The sequence below is a fragment of the Phyllostomus discolor genome, chromosome 13, assembly GCF_004126475.2.
Source record: "Phyllostomus discolor isolate MPI-MPIP mPhyDis1 chromosome 13, mPhyDis1.pri.v3, whole genome shotgun sequence".
Taxonomy (NCBI): Eukaryota; Metazoa; Chordata; class Mammalia; order Chiroptera; family Phyllostomidae; genus Phyllostomus; species Phyllostomus discolor.
The window spans coordinates 19,751,583-19,774,341 of NC_040915.2; the positions used below are offsets into that span (position 1 = coordinate 19,751,583).

Here is a 22,759-nt window from a genome sequence, read left to right on the forward strand (position 1 = left end):
TCCTGTGAATTACTCTCCCGCCCTTTGAAGCCCCGGGCCGCCTATCCCATCCCTTAGCTCAGAATGGCACGTAAGGCTCAACTGCCCGACTTGTCCTTGGGTCTCATTGTCTTTGTGAGAAGCCCATATATATATATATATATATATATATAAAATGAAATTTGCTTTTCTCCTGTTAATCTTTCTTATGGCAATTTTATCACAAAACCAGCGAAAGAACCTGGACAGGTACAGCAAAAGTTTTCCTCCTCTATGTACCAAACTTCAGTGAACCCTTCCAAATATCCATCCTAGGCCAAACACCATATAATCATCATGCCTCTCTACCTATATTTTAGCAACTTATAACATCACTATATCATGCTGATATATCCTTGTGATATGCCTGTGTTCACTTACTGCCACAAATATAGTGACAAACCAGTAAACACGAATCAGAACATCTTGATTCTGATCTTGGTTTTATCCTACACTGTGGTTGACTTCACGTGCAAAAGTAAAATCTCTTTCATAACCTCCCCTTTTTATTTTTTATCTATAAGCTAGGTTAACAACACTTGCACCACTTCCTGGATGCTGTGAGAATTAGACAACAGTGTGGAATCACATTGTACACTTTGAAATATTGCGTAAATAAATTATTAATATGAGGTCTTATCACTAGCCGGAACTGTTAGCTCATACTTTTTTGTAACTAGGGCCAGCCACATACATTACAGACAGTTGGTAAACGCCTGTCACTTCACAAATATGTACGCAAGTGCTCCTTAACAAACTCCCTTGTACAGTGAACGGGAAATGTCTGCCAGTGAACCAAGGGAGAGGCTAGGGACAATAAAGACATTGAGAAAAAAAGAAGAGTTGGGAAAACAGGGGTTATGAATGAGAGCGCAAGTGTTGTGCAGAGTCAAAAGGCAAGAGAAAGAGAGAACTGGGGGAGACAGGGCAAGTGGGGTGTCAGATGGCATGCCAGTAACACAAAGTGGGGGAGGGAGAAGAGAGGAAAGACAGCAGGACACAGGAAGATGGGACAGAGCCAAAGGCATTGGTCAATCTTAGGCCAGAGCGATCGGCTTGGGAAATATCCAGGGACTGAGAAGGGAATGAGCTCCACGCTCCCCGATGCCTTTCACTGAGTAGGAGTTTGAACTTGTCTGAGAGAAAAGCCACCAGCCCACAGCAGAGCCGGCAGCCAGACCCCCTTCCAGGGGGCCAGTGCAGATAAGGCGCACTCTGTGGGAAGAGGCAGCGGCAGCAACTGGACAAACAAAAACATAGGTGTTGAACAACAGCGCAGAAAATGAGAGAACAAATATAGCAGACCTGTTGCCGGACCTGACTGTTAGAATATTACATAATTTCACCCAATCTCACTGTGGTTGTTTGTCCTCACTGAAATACCTAATGCTCTGGACTGAACTGATTGTGAAGCCCAATTTAACCAATTACCTGGATATACTTTTAAAAAGGACTGGAATTTTCTGGCAGAAGCAAGTGCTACTTTCTAGGACACGGCAGTGGGAATCGGACACGTGAGACAGGCTACAACTTTCTCAAGGCCTCTGAAGGACCATTCATGTATGCCAGCATTCTAGGTCCCCAGCTGATCTGGGCCCCCTCGGGATGAACAAGAGAGGACAGGGGGAATTCAGCTAAAGGATTTCTGATTAGAGGGACAATTCCCAGAGAATAAGGCGGTCAGAGAAAAACAGAAAGTCTGTTGAAAAGGGGCTAATCTCCTCTAAGGGGCCCTGATCACAGAGCACCCGGGCTCCTCTCTCTGGGATGACACAAGCTCTCTTTCTCGGAGGAGGCCATCTGAATTGCCACCTGCATGACATGAGGCACTGTTGTGGCAGTACAGACAGAAGAAATAATAGAATGAATAGAAACAGCTGGAACAATAGAAGCTGTGGCCATAAGATGAGTAATGACGGTCTTCCGACCCAGTGTAATAACACCAGCATCTGTAACAGGTGGGATAGTGGTGTAGAGGAAGCCGCAGCACAGTAGTCAGGAGCTGAAGCTCAGGAATCAGACCCGCTAAATTTGGATCCTTGGTTCCACCCTGTATTAGCTTCATGAATTTGGGCAAGTTAATTATGTTGTCTATGTCTCAATGTTACTACTGATAAAATGCAAATGGTAAGAGGACCCTCATAGAACTGTTGTATGCAGTGAATGAGAAAATACTTATGCAGGGTCGAACACAGGACCTACACTACTGAGTGCTCAATGCTTGTCACTAGAAATAGCAGGAGAGGGTGGGGTGGGATGGGGTGGGAACGGCACTGCAAAGGAGTCCACCCCAGGTAGGGGACACAAAATAAAGGAAGCACCAACCCTGTCACTAGAAGTCCCATGCCATGATATCTGGAAACACATCCACAAGACAGGCTTTCAATTTCAAGTAAAGAACTGGTGTTCCTTCCATCCTCCCATCCCTTCTCCACATCTCCCAGCCTCAGAATCCATCCTCGTGAGTGAAATTCACTGATGGAGGGCAGGGGAGGCATAAAGCTGGCGACTGTTGATATCCATTGGGCACAAACCTATCTGTGATAGACCTTCAGTGATGGCGAAAATGTGCCTAAAGAGCTGTAAAGTGAAATATAAAGGCATTCTCAACTTTAGTTAAATTTCTCCAATGCTATAACCTGCCAGACAGCGTGCTCAAGTCTGGGCCCATGAAGTCCAGCAGAGGAGGCAAACATTCCACAAACAACTAACTACAAACAACTCTGACAATTACAAACAGCTGATAACAACAATTGGTACACAGAGCCCTGGGAGCAGAGAGAGGAGGCGGGGAAGGCTTAGGGGTCTGTAGGAAATAACTAAGTTCCTATCTGAAGTACGAACAGGAAGTTGACAAAAGACAGGGAATGGGTCATGAGGGGTACAGGGGGCCAAGTATCTGGCGACAAAAGATGACTTGACTTTGGGTTAGGTGGGCACACAGTGCAATATACAGATCATATATTATAGTAATGTACACTTGAAACCTATATGACCCTATTAACTAATGTCACCTCAATAAATTTAATTTAAAAAAAATACAGGGGATGGGCATGCTTGGACTTAAGCTATAGAAGGATGGCCAGCCACCCGACTGCTAGATGAGCTGGAGGTGAAACAACCATGGTTGAGAAAGGAATCTGGGGATGATGCCAGTCACTCCGAAGAGAGATGGTGAGCGCTAGTGACTGCAATGACAGGAAAGGTAGGAGAGGGTGGCAGAGTCAGGTTATATAACTCTAAATGAAACAGTGCTAAAATTAAGCTGGTGTAAAAAGGTTACTAGTTGTTTTTTTTTCCCCCACAGAGTAAAACCCCATCAGTTCAACATAATTAGATAGAGGCATGCCACAATTAGTCAAAGACGAATTACAGATTTTTTTTAAGAGTATGACTAACTGCTTCGGGTTTTTGGACTCGATGAGATTTTAAATACCTTTCAATTTCCTTGTTCTGGATTAGCAGCATCAACGTCCCTGCAAACAATTAACGTGAGATTCTTAGAAGTAAAGTTGTTTGTTTTTCTTTCCAAAGTGGATTGAACCTTCTCTCTTCTGACTTTATCCCCATCATCCTGGGTTCCAAGACCCATCTCTACCCACAGTCAATGCCTCTTTTGCTAGTGTAGGAAGTCACATCCCTGGCCTCGGGCGGACTGTCCAGAAAACTGGCCTGAGAGGCCTGTGCAATCTCTCAACATAGACGACAGGCTGGTTGACAACCTTAGAACAAAACATGTTTGAAGTTACAAACAGAAATCAGCCACAATTTTCTTGAGTCTCAGGAGTCTTTGGTATTCACTCAATTCCTTTGTCAAAACCTCTGTCAGTGTTCAGTGATAAAAATCAGTACAATCCCAGGACAAGCCACCAGAACATTCTGTGTTAGGGAAAGAATTTTATCTTATTGTCTCCTAAAGTACTAAACTAGTTGAAATCACAGTTATCATAGCTTGTCTAAAACGTATTACATGCACTATTTATTTTCCAAATACTTGTGCATTTCTTACGTCATAATCCTCATGAGCCATAAAGAATTTATTTACTATGCAAAGTGTTAGACTCCATTCTCACAATCTTATTGACTAGAAATGAAGTACAAAGGAAATAATTCCTTATTCCAGATTCCCTAAAGACGTACAACGGTGGTTTCCTTGGCAGGAATATTTGGAGAGCTTCATGCATCTCTCCCTTGTCTCGAAGACTGTTAGAGACTAGGGGTGGGGTGGGGGGCGTCAATTTCTAGTCTATTCAATTCATCACGCAGCAGATGGGATTAGAATCTTTCCCAAAACATCTCCCTACTGAGGTCCATACCAATTTAACCAATGATCTACTGGATATTTATCACCAAATCTCTCACTGTTTTCTCCACCTCCACCAGCTCCAGTCTAAGCTCTATTTCCCCGTGCACGCTACTCCTTCTCCATGGGCGCCTTTGAAATGCCTTCCTTTTCCTTCTCATGCAATCGGTCACCTTCTACCATGAATTTTACTTCCTCTAGAATCTGCATCCTCTTCCTCTGTCCCCACGTTAGTCTTAGCCTGGCCTTACCCTTCTCCCTTGAACAAGTATAACAGTCCCCTAACTGAGTCCCTGAGCCCCTAACTCCTGTTATTCACCTTGAACTCAACCAGAGTCATTCTCCCAGCGTATGTGATATGGCTTCTCCTTCTACACAGAATGAGCACATTTCTGGACCTTCCATACTGAGTTTTGTCCACTTACTATTACCAACCTTTTCTGAGTGCTAAGAAGTTCCTTTTTTTCATATTGAAAAACTGACTTGCTACTTTTATCTACCTATACACACACTTTTTCTGGAATTCAACTTTTGAGGATTTGGACTGCAATAACTATATAGAATCAATAACAAAAATAGTGACATTTGACACAAAGGTGAGACTAAAAAGGTCAGTTACATTGTTTATAGTGAAATCTTATAATAAATATGCATCTCTATCTAATATGTATAAAGGCATGCTAGTTATTAAGCATTCAAAGATGAGTACTTTGTATAAAATCTTTTGCAAGCACTGAAATTAAGCCATTATAAGTTAAGGAGCAAGTGAGTGGGCAAAGGAGAAAAAAATAAGATTATTCTTACAGTTCTTTAGAGATGCAAATCAGAACACTGCCTGACATCATTACCTGACTGATAAAATGGTACTCATTTAACAGGTATTTATTTAGAAACCTGTTCCAATTCCTTAATTGAAAAAAGCTCTTACATTCAGCACAACCCTATTTGCAAAACGGTAATAAAACAAATTTCCATGGAGAAAATTGCAGGCACAAATGTCATGATATGCTTTCTAAGTTGAAGGTAATTCTCACCACTGTCTCCCAAATTGAAGTCATAAAATGAAAAGCCCCAGGGCCCTGGGGGCCAGGTGGGATGCCCTGACCACGGGAGGCTGGTCTGCAGAAGGAAATGTAGGAGTTCAAATGGCTTCTCCTCAGACAATAGGAGTCACTGTGACTCTGGGAAACCCTCCCCAGAGGCATTTGAGTTGATTTGTAAAGACCTGGGCAGACCAAGCAAACAAATCCGCTGGGCCTTCAGTTTGGGAACCCGAGTCTGAAAATGAGTAATGACAACCCTCTGCCACACAGAAATCTTGGCACCAGCAAACTGCGAAGCTCAAAGGATAGACTCTGATATCAACAAAATCTGGGTAAAAATCCTGGCTTCCCTTCTTATTAGAAATGTAACTTTGGACAAAGTCAGGATTCCTTTCTGCCTCAGTCACCCCACTATGTAATAACAGGGACAGTGTCCGTGAGTGTCGTAGTCAGTTTGGGCTGCTATAACAAGTCACCATGGACTGAGTAGTTTAAACAACACACACTTATTCCTCACAGTTCAGGAGGCTGCAAAGTTCAAGATCAAGTCACTCGAAGATCTGGAGTCTGGTGTGCAGTGGGCCATTTTCTCATGGAGTCCTCACATGGTGGAGAGCACGGAGCTCTCTGGGGTCTCTTTCATGAAAGTGCTAATCCCTTTCACAAGGTACGTGCCCTCATGAACTACTTTCCAAAGACCCCACCTACTACTATCACCACATTGGGGGCTAGGATCTCAACATATAAATCTCAGGGGGACACGAACATTTAGCCTATACAGGAAGGAACTCACAGAGCTGTCAGGATTAAAGGTGATTAGTAGGTCAGGTGATTAGTACGTCCTGTGCTCGGAGGAGCGTCTGAACCTCCGAACCACAGCAAACTATTATGAAATGATCAAGGCAGAAAGGAACAAGCAATTTAATATTCTCCCAGTATTGTCTACATCCATTTTTCAATTTAGACAAGTTTAATTAAGTAACACTTTAATCTAAACTATATACCCTTTATGAAATAGTTTGCTATCTTTGGCCAGCTGGAAAGTAGTTTGAAAAAAGCAGTGATTTCAGAAGCAAAGGCTTGGGTTTTAGTCTCAGGGTAATCACTTGTTAGCTGGGTGGGCTCAGGACAAATCAGTTAACCTCTCTGAAACCCTCTGCATTTCTTCTGTGTTCTGTGCTTTGTGAGACTTCAAGAAGCTACAAACCCTGCACAAGGCTCCTGATTATCAAAAGGAGCTTGGAAAGGATTTCCAATAATTCTCAGCATCAGTCATATGCTTCTTGAATCTCATAATGACCTATTCTTAAAAAGAGAGACAAAAAGACCCAGTTTTTCTGGAATCCAAGTGACCCTTCCATACAGACCATACTGTAATCCTCTTAAGTAGAGAGGGAATTCTTTTTTTTTAAAGATTTTATTTATTTATTTTTAGAGAGGGAAGGGAGGGAGAAAGAGAGAGAGAGAGAGAGAGAGAGAGAGAGACAAACATCACTGTGCGGTTGCTGAGGGTCATGGCCTGCAACCCCGGCATGTACCCTGACTGGGAATCGAACCTCCGACACTTTGGTTCACAGCCCGCGCTCAATCCACTGAGCTACGCGAGCCAGGGCTGAGAGGGAATTCTGAATGCACTGGAGCTGAGAATCAAAGAGATCTCGTAAAAGCTTTTTGTAAAATTAGGCAATGCCTCAGTGCCCCACCCCCAGCTATTCTCATGCATAGATTCACACAGAAGTGGATCTAGAAAAAATTCTTATTGAAATTTAAGATTTAAATAAGGCTTGGTGATGGCTGCGAGATTCCAAAAGAACCAAGCTGCAATGAGGGTCAACAAGATGTCACAAGAAAAGGAACCACACTCACCAGTGTTGACTAGGCACAGAACTCAGAATGCTGCATGTGAGTGGTAGTTCTGAGAACACGTAACAGTCCATACCCACATTCTGCATGCCCTTGGGGAAAGCTGAGGTCTGAGATTAGGCAATGCTGTGTTGCAGGTTTCTGAAACACATCCATCTCAAGCAGTTTTAGTCGGGGACCCACTTTGATCAGGTATTACACAGAATGCATATTTGTCTCACTTTACATGGACACCAATGTGGATTTTTAGTATCAAGAGCCTTTCTGTTTTACTAGAGCCAAGACACAACCTTGGAGTCCTGGAGACTCGTCATTCATTAGGATAGATTCAGATTAGCACCTCACTGGAATGGTTGGAGCTGGAAGGTGGCAAAATTCAGCCTGGAAAGCTGAACAAATTCAGGAACACTTATAAGCACACACTTTTAGTAATAACCAAATGCCCCCAAAACACTTGGACCAGGTAAACTGGGCAAAAGTTAGCTTCCGGCCATCTAGAAGATGAAGACTTAGAGACAGAGTTCCGATGTTTATGTTACTGTGATCACATGTGAGCTTGGAGGCTTGTGAAGCCCAAGGCATCAAGTTCTGGAGCTGTAAGTTCCAAAAGGAAGCGAGGTTACAGGGAAGAATCCATACTGTTATTCGCCACTTTTCAGGCACTCATCTGCATCAGAGAGGGAAGAAGCCCGAGAACTACATTTTCCATGCTTCCTTGCCCACTGGCTTGTGGTTGTTTTCCAAGTGGGAGGCTTGGAATGGGCAATTGGATACTGAATTTAAGCACTCAAGAAGCATATAGCGTGTAGTAATTGACCGACAGCCCTAGGGGTAATAAAAGCCTCTGTTTCACAGTTATTGTGATGACTCAGGGTGATATTTAACCATTGGTTCGATGCCTACTATGTGTGACATACTGTGTTACCTATATTACTTACAATCCTCAAAAGAATCCCATTTTCAGATGCCAACACTAAAGGCTTAGAGAGATTAATAATTGGTCCAAGGTTCCACAACCAGCACATTTCACGCCCCACAGGAAACCATGTTTGGAAATGGGTGTCCTCGGGAGGGCTCCGCCTTGAGGTCCCCGGGACTCCAGGAAGCCCGAAGGGTTTCCACCACAGGTGAGTTCCAGTTCATCGCCACTGCGCTCCTGATCTAATCCAGAGACTAAGTGAATTATCACCATTTTATCAGTCAAGCACTAAAGTTGAGTGTTATTCTCATTTACATTTCTAAAGCAACATAAAAATATCTCCTTTTAAACAGTACCCACTCACTTTCTCCTTATATGCTAATGCATGTCACAATTTCAAAGCCTGTAGAGAGATTTCCTGCAAAACATTTCACTGCCTAAAAGTTGCACACATTCACCATTCAGATTGCCAGGTTACAAACATAAATTAGCTCTGCTTGCAAATCAATTACATATTGATAAGTCTTCAGGGCTGACAACTTGTACGCATGGATTTCAAACTCTATTAGTTATTTCAAGGCTTTGGGATATGTAGCATTATTCCAACTTCATTCTCAGACTTCGGTGAAATGCATGCATTGTCATCAGTATTAATAATCAAGCCCCAAATCAACTCTTTTTATTTTCAGAATTGCTCTTTTCTTCTTTGTGTAGAAGCAGGTAATTTCAATTAATTCTTGTAATCACATTGATTTTCAATTAATTCATTTCTTGATTTGAAGAAATGAATTGCAACTCATGCCATGACAGAATTAAAGCAACTGGGTAGTTAATTCAAGGTCAACTACTCACCTTTTTTACGGTTTTTAACTCACGTTGTTACATGTGCACCACAAGTGACTGCATTTACATCAAGCACATGTACTTTATATTGAAGGTGCTCAACTTTTGGTATTTATTGAGATGTTCTGCATTTTATACAAAAGCTTGCCATTTTGATCTTCTGTTCAAAAATGTTTAGTGACTTTCCAACACACGGCATCAAGTTTTACCAGAGAAAGAAGAAAACATGACCCTCCTTCCTGGAAAACTGGTTCCTCCTTGAATTCCTTTCTCCCTTTCCTTCTCCCCTCTGTTCTTCCTTCCTTAAAGTGGCTTACAAAAATAATCAATACAAGACATTGTTAAGAAAGCAAAGAAATAAGATAAAGTGACAAAAGGAGTTGGAAACATAAAAATAAAGGCAGGTCCAAACCCTTGTGAATGCCTGGAGATCTTCTATGCATACTAGGGGTAATTACAAATTTGGCTCCGAGTTTTCCAGAAACTCTAGCAAAGGGAGGAATATGCTGCAATTTATTTTATGTGATTCATCATTCCTATAAGAGGTTCTATTTTTTGTTTTTAAATAAGAACCATTAATAAGAAAGCAAAACAGTTATTCTGTAGAGGGGAAACAGAATCTTAAGCCAAAGAGACATAGGGCGGCAGGAGAACGTTGCGAGCCCATGCAGCAAGGAGAGGAGTCAAGGGTCGGAAGAAGCCGCGGGTAGGAAGAAGCAAGATACAAAATAAACTTTCTGCACTCAGAGGGGCTAGTATCCTGAGACATCTTCAAAGAAAGGGTGTATACATATTCGAACTTTCCCCCACTTTCTCATCTCCTACCTGAACCCTATACTTTTCTGGAACTAGAAATTGATAGAAGAATTCTTAGAAAGCAGAAACTTTGTCACTGTCATAAATAGAAGGAAGAAAAAGACGGAGACCTGGATTGTTTTTAGGGGCAATGCTGAAGCCGAGGAAAACCACCTGCCAGTGGAAAAAAACCCTGATCTCTCACCAAAACAAAACAAAAATCAAGCATGGGCTATCTCTGATGACAGACAATAAGCTGTGCTCAGCAGCGTCTAGAGCTTAGGCCCAGCGCTGGGGTGAGGTACCACCACCGGGTTCACTGCCCAAATGCAGGCTAATGGTGTTCTACAGGGAGTTTCTGCTGAAAAGTCACCAAAGCCGCTGTTGCCACTTTCCTTTCTTCAATCCTTCAAAAAAAAAAAAATCCAGCTGTCTCCTCCAGAGCCCCAACAAGAAGCAAATGGACCAAAAAACATATTATGTGGGTGTCAGATCGTCTGCAAAGAGCTGCCGGCTGACTGCTAAGTTTATGAGACACTATTTACCAAAGGAGAAGACTCATCAGCAACTTGCCCCTCCAACCATGGTGTGATTCACTGCTGGCTTTTCATCCTGACTCAGTTCATCCTACGTCTACTGCTCTCTACAATGGATGCCCTTAAGGGGAAACACTAGTAAAAAAGCTGGACGGCAAGCCATCACATGACTTGGTTTGGCCAATCAGATGTCATCCTCCAGGACTCTGACTCTTGGGCAGCACATAGAAAGAGGAGATGCTTGGTCATTACCCACTTCTCCCTGTGGTTGGCCATCATTCTACTTCTGAGCTCAGCAAGAACTCCTGAAGTTCTTGTTTACTTACAAGCCCTGTCCTCCAACATTTTGTCCTTAATTCTTTAAGCCCATCCATTTTAGATTCTCCAAAATTACCTTGGAATATGTTAGCAAGTTAGTTTCCGATGCTTGTAGCCAGGAACACTAACAGATACATAATAGTTTGGGTCAAACTGAATTGGCAAACTCATTCAACAAAACCAAATGAACGAAAAAAGAAGTTGCCAGGGTGGCCTGAGAAAATACTTAAATGTTAGGCCTTTTATTTAGCTCTAGATGTCAACTAGGTCCTCTCTGTCCCCCAATATCTGGGAAAAATTGGCTGGAGTCTTTCAATTCTACGGCCTGTTGAAATCTAAAACTTTCGCTCAGTTCTGAATTTCCTTGGGGCTGGTCTAGTCTTTTTGTCTAGCCTTCTGCCACCCAGTGCCTTTTGGGTGTCCCCTCTGCAGTCTCTGTTCCAAATCACATGGACCCAGACAGGCCTGCCAGCCATCTCAACAATGCACACTTGCATACACGTACACAGGCTCATATCACGTTTGTAGTGCAGGAGGAGATGGTGTGTTTCTGTGCCCTTGGGCAGGGTGCTGAACCCTGGTTACCACACACTGTAAAATGGATGTAATAAAGGCACGTGCCTCGTGGGGTTGCTTTGCAAATTAAATGGGTAACGCATGTTAAGTTTATAGCTCATGATGTCCTCACACATAGTAAACATTCAACACTCAATTCTTAGCCAAGCTAGAAAGTTTTATTGAAGAGCTCGATCCTGGGAGAGGTCAGCACACACCTCACGCACATTTAAAACAAGCCAGCAAATAAAGATACCCAGCCCGACCACTCTCCAGGTCCCGACAGCCACCATGGCGCTGGCTGTTCATTTCACCCTTTTCCAAGGAGAGCTGAGCCTCTCCTCTGAATCTTGTCTCTTCTCCAACCTTCTCCCTCCTCGGTTCACTCATTTTCCTATCTCAAAAGCATGTAAAAAATTCCTATTTTTGTGCCAGGGATTTAGGCCCTTTGGCTCTCACTTTATGTAGGCATTTTACCAAGTGAAGCCATTTTCTTACCAAAAAAAGAATTTCTGGTTTCTGCTCTTAAAGTAGTTAACATTTACTCTGTCTAGTTATGCCTAGAATATCAGTTTCTGGACCCTGATCGTTTACCTACTACCCTTAGGATTTTGTTTCACATTCATTTGTTAATGAGTATTTTTAAATTACGTAACATTTTCTTTAAATACACTTAATTTTCTACTTTAAATAAATGTATTTTAAAAGGAAACTGTAAGAGTACAAAATAGTATCAGTCATCCTATTAAGATGGTTACATTAAAATAAATATTTATTTTAAAATAAAAAAAATGTTCATATACCACCTAAAATCATTATGTATTACTAGACAGCCACCATCGCAATCTGGTAAATGTAAGCCTAAAATATGTCCTTTCTCCTGGACACCCCCACAGGCTGGACTGAGGAAGAAGCGTGGAAAGTCTGTGGCATTTGCATGTTACTAATATTGTGGGTAGAGAGGGGGAGTGGGCGAGGCTGAGCACATGTTGATGGGATCAGGCTAGAAATCTGACAGCAAAGATGGTCTGGAGACGAGATTCTGGGGAGTGATTATCATCTTGCAACCTAAGTGGTAAAAGATACACAGCACCTGAGGCTTCATTTAATTGAATTGTATTCTGCCATTAGAATCCAATGCTGCTACAAATACATGTTGAAAAGCTAAAAATATTAGGGATCACACTATCCAAATTATGCACAAAGAAGAGTAGTTTACCAACTGATGCAGCTTCATACCATGTCTAAAACTTAAAACAATTTCATAGCTTATCACCATCGATTCACTTTGACCTTTTGATTAACTAAAAGAAAATTGAGATTCCCTAGATTCCCCTCTGCTTGCCCTGGACGAATAATGTCACCAGCTTTTAGAGGAAAATGAAACACATGGCACCAGCCTAAAAATTCTGCATGGAGGTCCTAAGACTCTGCACCAAGTCAGTGTGTTGGGTAAATAAAAAAGTCCACAATGCTTCTATTGAGAATGTAAAGTGTTTTATTGCTTCATAGTCAGAGCCTCTTTGCACAGCAAGGTGCCAGAGAACTCAGCCCCATTTGAAATAGAGTAACATCAGTGACAGTCTGACCGACAGCCCTTAGCTAAATACCCGCCATGTGCCAGGGATTGAGCATGAAACACATTCCACCCTTAAGGAGTTCCTGGGTTTGCTGCGCCTTTGGAACCCGGTGTGTTACAATATGGTTGCTGTCAAGACATTTGACAGCTCTCAGCAGAATGTCACAGCGTTCTACTAGGGGAACACAGAATCACAGAACCCCTGATCCAAACCTGAAATGTGCTTTTCTACAGGTCTCATGTGAAAAAATACTGTCCTGTGATTACACCAGGAATGCTTTTTTTTTTTTTCAGAAAGTCTTCCAGTTATTGGTATCTCCAGCTAGCCCTCAGCCTCAAAAGTCAATCCATAACACTTAAACCTGATTGAATACACTATTTGTTTCTACCGAATAAAATGCAGCAAGCCTTTCAAAGAAATAACTTCCCTGAAGCCATCCTACTATTTGATCTCCAAGTGCAGCAGGAAATTATGGGAAAACAAAATAAAAAGCATTCAGCTTTGTACAACTATACCATGCAACCATCACGTCGCATTTAATGGCCTGGCAGAAAAGAGAAGTGGGCAAACTAGAGTCCGCTATAAATAGCTCTTTAAATGCATACTCAAAGTGTAGCTATACACATAGACACTCTTAAGCTATTTTTATGCCATTTAAATACATCTTCTTTCTCCCTATTACAGAGATGAATATCTACTTTTCATATAACTTATCTCCCATAGTGCAGAATTTTTGTTTAGGCATCTGGAAACAATTACAGTCGTACTGATTTATCATTTAAGCAGAATAAAAAAACACACTAATAATTGAACAGAACCACATTCATGCTTATATATGTGAAATGTTGAAGAAAATCCATACCCACAGCTTTGTTATGGAGGCCTCATAGTGCAAATGACCACAGTTTATAGCACAATAGATACAGAACGGTCACATACCTCACATTAGCATCAAGTTCGTCCATTACAGGAAATAGGCATGGGTGAGTTGGATTTCAGCGCCCCAAGGGTCCTATAATGTGGGAATAAATAAGAAGTTAGACAACCAGTTAGTGGAGGAAAATAAAAGTCCTTGGCAAAGGGGAAAAAAGGCCAAAGAGTCATTGCCACCTATTTATTAGGATTTTACAGAGTATCAGTATAAACTATTTAATGAACAATATGATGGCAAATTGAGGTATGGAACCTCTAAGTGTTGCAGAGACTTTTTATTAATTTCCTGGAGATTAAAACATACAGGTATTTTATTCACTCTGCGTTAATCGGTTTATTTGTTATTTTTTGCTCTTCTCAGAAACAGCTTATTTATATGATCTGCATTAGGACACTAGCCAGTGAAAATAGGTAATTATGTTGTTATGATTAAAACAGCACATTGTCTAAAATGGTCAGTCACTTTGTTTCCTTTAAAAATTTTCAGGTTTGTTTTTTTTAACCCTTTTTGAGGGTGGGTAGTTATGTACCCCTTTGAGAATCTAATAAAGTCTTGAGAACTTTCTACCCAGAAAAAAATAGATAAGCATGCACACACACACACACACACACATACTTGCAGGAGAGCCCACGATTCCTTGAGGCCGGTCCATAAACCCCAGGCTAAGAACTCCCAGTCCAAGGGGAGCTACCTTGCAGAGTATCAAAAGTTCTGCTAGCATAGACTTGATGCCCTTTAACAGATGGACACTCACTGATACTCACTAAATCGGCTCTCAACTGACTGCATGCAGTTTTATTTTTCACAAGAATCCCTGTTTTCTAACACATTTGTCCCACAACATAATGAATCAGAGAATGTAGGGGCAGAGCCTGGTCTGTCGCTTCTGGGGTTACCCTGAGCAAGTCCCTTTTGCATTCCGAGCTTCATCATCCACCTCACAAAAACAGAAAGGACTGGAAGAGATGATCTCTGGATTCATTTCCAGCTCTGGTACTCTATAATTCCATCTGCTGGGTGTCTAATTAAATCTAACCAAGATGAAAACTGTAAATCTGTTTAGCTCCATAACAGAACCACGAAGCTCAGCCTGGGCCCTGAGATGCTCTGGTCGGGATGGACCGAACACGCCTGGCAATGAATAAGAGAATGGCAGACCAGCAGAGCTGGAAAGGATGTAGATCTCATTGGGTCTGTTCTTTGGAGCCTCTGAGACTAGCAGGGGCTCCCGTGGGCACTTCTGGGTCTGGGGCAGGGGTGGGGGAGGCTCCACCTGTAGGTCTCTGAACCCAACCCTGACGTCAAGCAAAGTAGCTCTGTCCACTCCTCTCTGTCCACTATTCCATTTGAACTTGGAATAATCTTTTATTTGAAATAGTTAAGTACAAAGCCCTAACAACTGAAGTGACTGGGCTCTATTCTCTTTCCTCTTCCATCTGAAATCATTGCTCATGTATGAATGACCCATGGACATGGACAACAGTGTGGGGTTTGACTATGGGAGGGGGGCGGGGTGGAGGGAGCAAAGGGGGTAAAAACTGGGACAACTGTAATAGCACAAACAATAGAATATTTTTGAAAGAATAAAATAAAATAAAATAAAATAAAATAATTCCTGAAATGAATACATTTATTTCCATGGCTTAAAATACTGCCTACTCACTGAAGGCTCCCAAAATGATAAATAGCCCTAGCCCAGGCCTTTCCCAGACTCATATAGCCTACCTGACATCACACCTGGATGCGTACAAAGCATTTCCAACTGAACCCTTCACCTCCCACCCCCAGCGCAAGAACCTATTCCTCCCCTCATGTCTCCAGCTCAGTGAATAGTTCCATCATTTATCCAGTTACTGAGACAGAACTACCTCTTTTTCTCACGTCCTATAACCAAACTATCAGCAAACTCATTCTCTCTGCTTTGAAAACGATTCCTTCATCTGACTATTTTTCTCATTACCTCCAGAACCAGCACCCTGGCCCAAGCAAGTGACCACCCTCCTTCACCAGAATACCTTCCACCCCCCTCACTGATCTTCTGGTCGCTCCACTGGCATCCCTTCTCCCCACAATAGCCAGAACAATATCTTGAAAATGTAAGTCAGATCCTTTCTAGCTTGCATAAAATTCTTCTGGCTTCCTATCACACTGAGAATAAAATCAAACCTCGTATCACGGCCAACCAGACCCGACACAAGCTGGTCCACCTCCTCTCTGACCTCAGCATTAACCATGGCCTTGTCCTCACAGCCCTCGAGCTCACGGGTTTCACTGCTTTCCTTGACGACAAAAGTAGGCTCTCACCTCGGGGCTTCTCACTGGCTAGTTCTCTTCCCTAGGACGCCACCATGGGTAGATCAGTCCCTCAGGTCAGGGGGACTCTGCTCAAATGTTACTTCCCACCGAAGTCTTCTTTGATCATCTCAGTAAGATTTCAGACCTCATTTTCTATAAGTTTCTATCCTCTTTAATCATGCCATTTTATCTTGCTAACACACACATTACATATACTCAATTGCTCCTTTATTAGTGGTCTGTCTCCCTCACTAGAATGTAAGTTTTCAAGAGCACATAGTTATATCTTGATTGCTATTATGTATATCCTCAGTGTCTTGAAAAATGTCTGATGTATTCTCTTCATACACATTTGTTGATTTATCTAAGTAGTTAATTTGTTTTGTAAATAGGGAAACTGAGGTTTGAGAATTTGTGACTTCCCTGCTGGGAGGTGATGCATGAACCATCCCAGAATGCAATATTGTCATTTTTTAAGGAAGTAAAAACCATTCCATTTTACTAAGTTAACCTTTATGAAGTATTAACTGCCAATCACAGTTCTTTCTGTTCTTCCAACCTCTGAGTTTTTCTCTTTATTGTCAGGTGAAGAGACTAAAAGCCAAAGGGGTGAGTTGACGTGACAGCGTCTCACAGCTGGCTAGCCCTTGACCACACATGGAATAGAATCCAGGGCCATGAATTTCAAAACTCAAGCTTTGTCTTGCACGAGTTCTCCCTCCCACTAGAGCCAGGGAATCTCCTCATGGAAGTGGGCATTTGCTGTAATGTTTTGCTGATCATCGATTCCCTCCTCTGAAAACAGTGCTTCCATTTTCCTTTGCAGAACTACCCCTCCCCTGCCTCAGTTCCTTGTTGCAGTGATGAGCACATGACCAGGACTGACCAACCAGAACAATCCATTTCCTGGCCACAAGAAATCTGTTGATCAGATAGACTAGTGAAAGCCAGATTGGGATTTCTGCTAGGAAGGGTTTCTCTACCCCCTGGTGTTGCTAAACCGACAGACTTTCAGTGTGAAGTTACTGGTGTCCATCATTGCCACTTTGTAGGGAGAGCCTGAATAAAACCGACCCAAAGGAAATGCAACGTAGAGAATACTGGTGTCCTGGTGACAGAAGCTGAGGCTTCCGATTCAGCAGTGTCTTAAAACAGTTTTACACTTGAATGAGCCAACAAATTTTTTTTCATTCCGTAAGCCAGTTTGACTTGGGTTCCAGCATTATTTGCAATGAAAAGAATCCTGTGACACATACTAGAAAATCAATATTGTATTTGTATACGGATTAGAGGTAAAAAAAAACTGGAACTAAGTAAAATCAGTTAAAAGCTAGGTGAAGTTCATCTTACTGAAACTCTATTTTATAATGTTACAACACGGGAAAAACCTTATATATTCCTACTGTGGAAATTAATAAGAAAATCTCAATTAACATTGGTGTTGGGAAGGCCTATAGAGGGAGCTCCCGTGCCTTACCCCCAACAGGAAGGGATTATCTGGCATCTCCGACAGGAAGATGTATCTCCTTTAGTACCGCAGCCAATGAAAAACACCGTAGCTCGGCCAATGAAAGTCGTAGTCACCCTGACTCTTCCTTTCCTCCAACAAACTTTTATTTTTCTTTTACTAATGATTTTCTTGCCCCCACTCCTTTCTTTAAAAGCTTTCCATTTTGTATTACTCCCTGCTTGCTGGATGAAATGCTGCCCGGTTCATGAATCACTGAGTAATGCCAACTAGATCTTCGAATTTGCTCAGTTGAATTTTAGTTTTTAACCATCGTGATATACAGTGTTATATTTTGCTCATCTAAGCCCAATGAAAAATTTTAAATTGATTGCCATTTATCAAGTCAGCATGCATTCTGTCAGAGAGAAACAGTAACAAAAGAGAAGGTGATTAGGGCCTATCATGATTTGATCAGTTGTTCATCTTCCACTATTGTCTGCCACGATCCCCAGAGACAACTAATCAGGGTTATAGGGACACCTCTCATTAGGAAGATTGCAAAGAGTAAGAGAACCTTGCTTCGCAAAGAACCATTGCTTTTAGCTTGCATCCTTACATTTCTAGCTCCTTGACAAAACACTGCCTAGTTAATTAAATCAACCGAGAGCACTTCCTATGCATAGGTACAAGCCCTGTCACTTCTAAGAGTTGTCAGTTTGGAATTCAGTTACACTGTGTATCTCTCTGTGTGTGTTTTAGTGATAGCTGTGCTATATCTGATGACATGGTCCAAGGGACAAGGAGTGATATACCCTCCATGTCGGTTCCCTTCAAAGAAACAGTCTTAGAAAGAGTCCCAGAGAACCAGAAAAAGAACACGGCAAATCCTGGGAAAGGAGTGGAGGAGGGAGTCAAACAAACCCTCAACTACGTAAAGTACAAATGAAGGTCTCAGTGTCTTTCAAGGCTGGGACAAGCTCAAGCCACTGGAATTATTCAAAAGTAAAGGAACAGCAACCCACAACTCTGTTGGATTCCTTGGAGTGTCTCCTCCTTGAAGAATACACATTCGGACTCTGATCTTTCCTTTAAAAAGGAGGAGGAGGAAAAGGCGGTTTTACTTATGCTGCCCAATGCCTATTCCAACGTGCACCCCATCTTTACCCTTGTCCTTTGATTCAGAAAACCCTGAAAGATTGCTGTGGAACAGTCGTTAATGGTTAACAGAAGGTGTGCAGTTGCATCTCTATTATAAGAAGTGTGAGCACAGGGCTCACCTGTGAGTAGCCCCCACCTCCTGAACTCAAATATCAGTGCAGTTTGGTGCAGTGCCCACACCTGCCAACCTGGAGCTATGTCATAACCTTAGTTTGCTTTGCTACCCTTTGTGTTTCTTTTCCCTTCGTTTTGGATGCGTGGGTGGATATTCATGCGTAACTGTGCATGGATTGACCATGTTTCGTTATAGAGTATGCCTACATGAGTTAAATTTCTACATCATAAGGCATATTTCAATACCTTTGTTTTGAACAACTGTCAGGAATGAGTGAAATATTATTTACCTAAATTGCCAAATTGAGGGTGAAAGTCTGACATGTAATAGGAGCACCGGACCAGGAGTTACATTTACCAGCCTGGGTTTGCAGCCCAATCCTGTGGCTAACTCTCTGTTTTAATTCTCAAGCAGGTGTGGGGGAGGAAATATAATTTTTCCTTAACCTTCTAGATTCTTGACTGAAATCCCTTCCCTCAAGTAATAAAGACAGATAAACAGGATAAAGACAAATGAGTTTAACAATGTGTATACCTTTTGTATGTGTGGGAGAGGCCCAGACCCTGAGTAATAAACAAATAACTCTCCAAAATAGCCCAAGGCACCACCTTCAGTAATTATCTCCAGCTAAAGACAAAAGAGGGTGTTGGGAGTGGGGGGCAGCTACAGGAGGTTACCACAAAAAGCAAGGTAAGCGGAGGTGAAGTCCTTATGCAAATTAAGTCCTTGCTTTCTTTGCTGATAAGAATTTCCAGAGATTTATAGTCATCTTTCCCTTCCTTGTACCCAGAGGGAGACATCCAGACAAATGGAGATTTCTCTGATAATTGTAAATGTTTCTTACAAAGAGTAACTTCTACTTAGTTTTCAGAGCTTTTCCTTTGTCTGCTGTTCCTTAAAAATAATCGGCCCAAAATAACTCTTATGCCAGAGTGGAAATTCTGCTCCCTTCACAAGTCTGTTCACCAATCATGTCTTAATTTCCCCAACTGTACAATGGGAGTCGGCTGGAGGGTGTCAGGCAGGGTGCGCAAAGGGAGAAATTTCAATCACCAGTTTGCAGAAGTTAAAGGAAATTTCAAAGAGGTGAGTTTCTCATCGTCGGAGGCATTTAAGCAGCATGTGGGGCCCTGGGTCAGGATGTCTGTCTAAATGATAACTGATTCTGGTATCCACTAGGGTTTCTTCCAGTGTTAAAATTATAGGACTGTGATGGTCCATGTTATTTCTGCCTCATATCCCCAGAAGAAAAAAAAAGCCCAAGTGTTTTGAGTCATTTTCCAATTAAAAAAAAAAAGAATAGCCCTGGCTGGCGTAGCTCAATGGATTGAGCGCGGGCTGTGAACCAAAATGTCACAGGTTCGATTCCCAGTCAGGGTACATGCCTGAGTTACAGGCCATGACCCCCAGCAACCGCACATTGATGTTTCTCTCTCTCTCTCTCTTTCTCCCTTCCTTCCCTCTCTAAAAATAAATAAATAAAATCTTTAAAAAAAATTTTTAAAAAGAATACTCACGCAAGTCACTTATATTGTCTCAAACACGCATGATCACAAGCATTTCTGAGCAGGTAAGACAAAAGTAAGAGCAATGTAATGTGTAATCAAATAAAGCCAGATATATTTGGTAAGAGTTCAAAAGCTTCTCGTGGGTCGCATTACCTCATTGCCGTAACCCGCCATTGGCCATATGCACAGAAGCACACAGTCTCACCAGGATCAGACACACAAACATCGCCAGTCTTCTACGCCCCATGGTGATCATGATTTCCTTGTACACCTCACTGGGAAAACAACTCTTGGAACATCTGAAAAATTATAACTGTGCAAATGCTCACTGAGTGGAAAACAACATTCCTCTTCTTGGCTATTTACTTGGGCTTTCTTCTCTGGAAAGTATGTGGCAAAGGTAGGATGATGTCTCAGCAAATGCTTTTGTGACCTCTCTGACAATGGCACGAATGCAGCCATTTCAAACTGGATTGAGAGTTACTGTTCCAGATGCCTCGCTCCTTGAACCTTTAGACTGCGGACAAAAAAGGGTTCCTATATAAAGTAACATGACAGGGTGACCTGGTTGTAAATTCCTGACTAGGCAGGTCATGATGCGCAGTTTCACCCCAGCTACATAATTTCAGTGAAAAGGTTTATCTTTGCCTTTGCCAAGTCCTGTGCATTGTCTCTGTGCATCTAGGTTAACACATCTTTGAAATGCCTCTTTTCAGGCCCTTCAGAAGACAAACCACCCTCAAGGGAGCACACAATCTTATCACTATCCAGTAATCCAATCCGGCTTTATTTCCTCCCACCTTCCTGTACTCTTTTTTGTTCGCTCCTTAATTCCAAATGCCTAAAAGAAATGGCAAACTCATTCGAAGAAGCATTTTTTTTCCTTTGTCTTCTGAGATCTTGCTTCCAGGCATAGCCTCTGTTTGGCATAAATTGTTATAAAAATTCTCTACAGGTTTAGGCATTCTTTCATCAATTAGGCTGTTGGAACTGGGCCAGACCTTTGGACTGGGCCAAACGAATGTTGTTTTACAAGCAATTTTTTATAAAGCCATCACGCAAGTGGACATCCTGACCACAAGGACTGGTAATTATGGACTCTTAGTCTAAAGATAGAACCATTTACCAAACACCCACGGCCAAGAGTAGCTCAGCTGATCAGCACCCATTGGAAGTCCTTCTCTTTTATGTAATCATTCCATTCTTTTTCTCATAAAAACCCCTGCTTTTGCCCTGTAATTAGGACACTATTTGGGTTTTAGCCTGAATCTGTGCTCCCTGAAATGCAATTCTTTGACCCTGTACAAAAGCTTGTTGCCATTCATTGTGGCTTTTTAATTTTAGGTTCATACCTTAGTCAGTTGATATGTACTCTTTAAAATACTTATTCTCTGTAAATTAGGCCAGAAACTGTGCCTTCATTTGCAAGTGTCTCTTTATAGACTGGTAGTCAAAATGCCAGTGTTGCTAAACCATCTAGAAACATTTAGTCCTAAATAAAAAGCTTCTAGCCATTTTCTTCTCATAACTGAAAATCCATAAAGATGCCAATTCAATTGCACTTAAGGGACCATGGGGCTGATATGTACAATTAGGATGCAAAGATTCAGGAAGTATTTATTTACACGTTGACTTTTCAGATCACGTGATTAGCATCTTACTCTGAATTTGGCCACAGGTCCTATGTAGAGACACGGTACATGCTCAGTAAGTATCTGTCAAATGGCAAGGCATGACACGGGATGAAAGCTCTGCCTGTTAATTAAAGAAGGAATCAGCCTTGTCTCTGAGTCTCCAAAGGACACATGGGCGTCTCAAGAGTTTGAGACTCACTAATGAAGTGGATGATCCAACAGCAGAGCTGTCCAATTATCAACCTGAGCGCCTTGGCAAGCAACAAGGTCCACCTCAGTGGGAGGCTCAAACAGAAGGCAGGAAACCATCATGCAGTCACGTTTGAGGGGACGAAGCAAGTCTTGGATGACTCTGAGTTGTGCTGAAATCCAGGGATGCAGTGAGATCAGAACTAAATAAGTGGCTGTTTATTGTAGAGCAGAGGTTCTCAGGTTTAAGCAAGCATAAGAAACCTCCCCACCTCAGGCTTGTTAAAACACAACAGCTGGGCTCCACCCCCGAGTTTCTGATTCAGTAGCTTTAGAGTGGTGGATGTGCATGTCTAACAAGTTCTCAGGTGTTGCTGACGCTGCTGATCTAGGGACCACCCTTGAAGGTAAAATGTCAGTTTCCCAAGGATGGTTCTCCTGTCATGGAAGAAAGCAGATGATATTAGGCAGCAGGTGGATGGAGCATGAAGTACTATTGGATCTCATGGTGAAAAATGTGTTCTCTCATTTTCTATTTTAATCACAGTCATTTACAACGAAGAAAAGGACTCATATAAGTGTTAGCTTTACTTCTGAATCCTTTCTGATATCTGCTAATCTCTCTTTGACAATAAAGAACAGGTCTTATGCTCACAGTCTTTTATGAGAAGCACTATTGTCTAACTGGGGTCTCCCCAAGAAG

General features: G+C 42.0%; 1 protein-coding gene across 2 annotated transcripts in view; it reads right to left on the reverse strand.

Annotated features, from left to right (window-relative positions):
- Positions 1–22,759, reverse strand: part of HTR4 (5-hydroxytryptamine receptor 4) — a 120,140-nt gene that overhangs the window by 82,470 nt on the left and 14,911 nt on the right. For both annotated transcript variants that reach the window (XM_036013939.1, XM_036013938.1), the window contains exon 2: positions 13,713–13,785. In XM_036013939.1, the coding sequence (XP_035869832.1) occupies positions 13,713–13,738 (26 nt within the window). In that variant the 5' untranslated portion in view covers positions 13,739–13,785. The remainder of the gene's footprint in view (positions 1–13,712; positions 13,786–22,759) is intronic.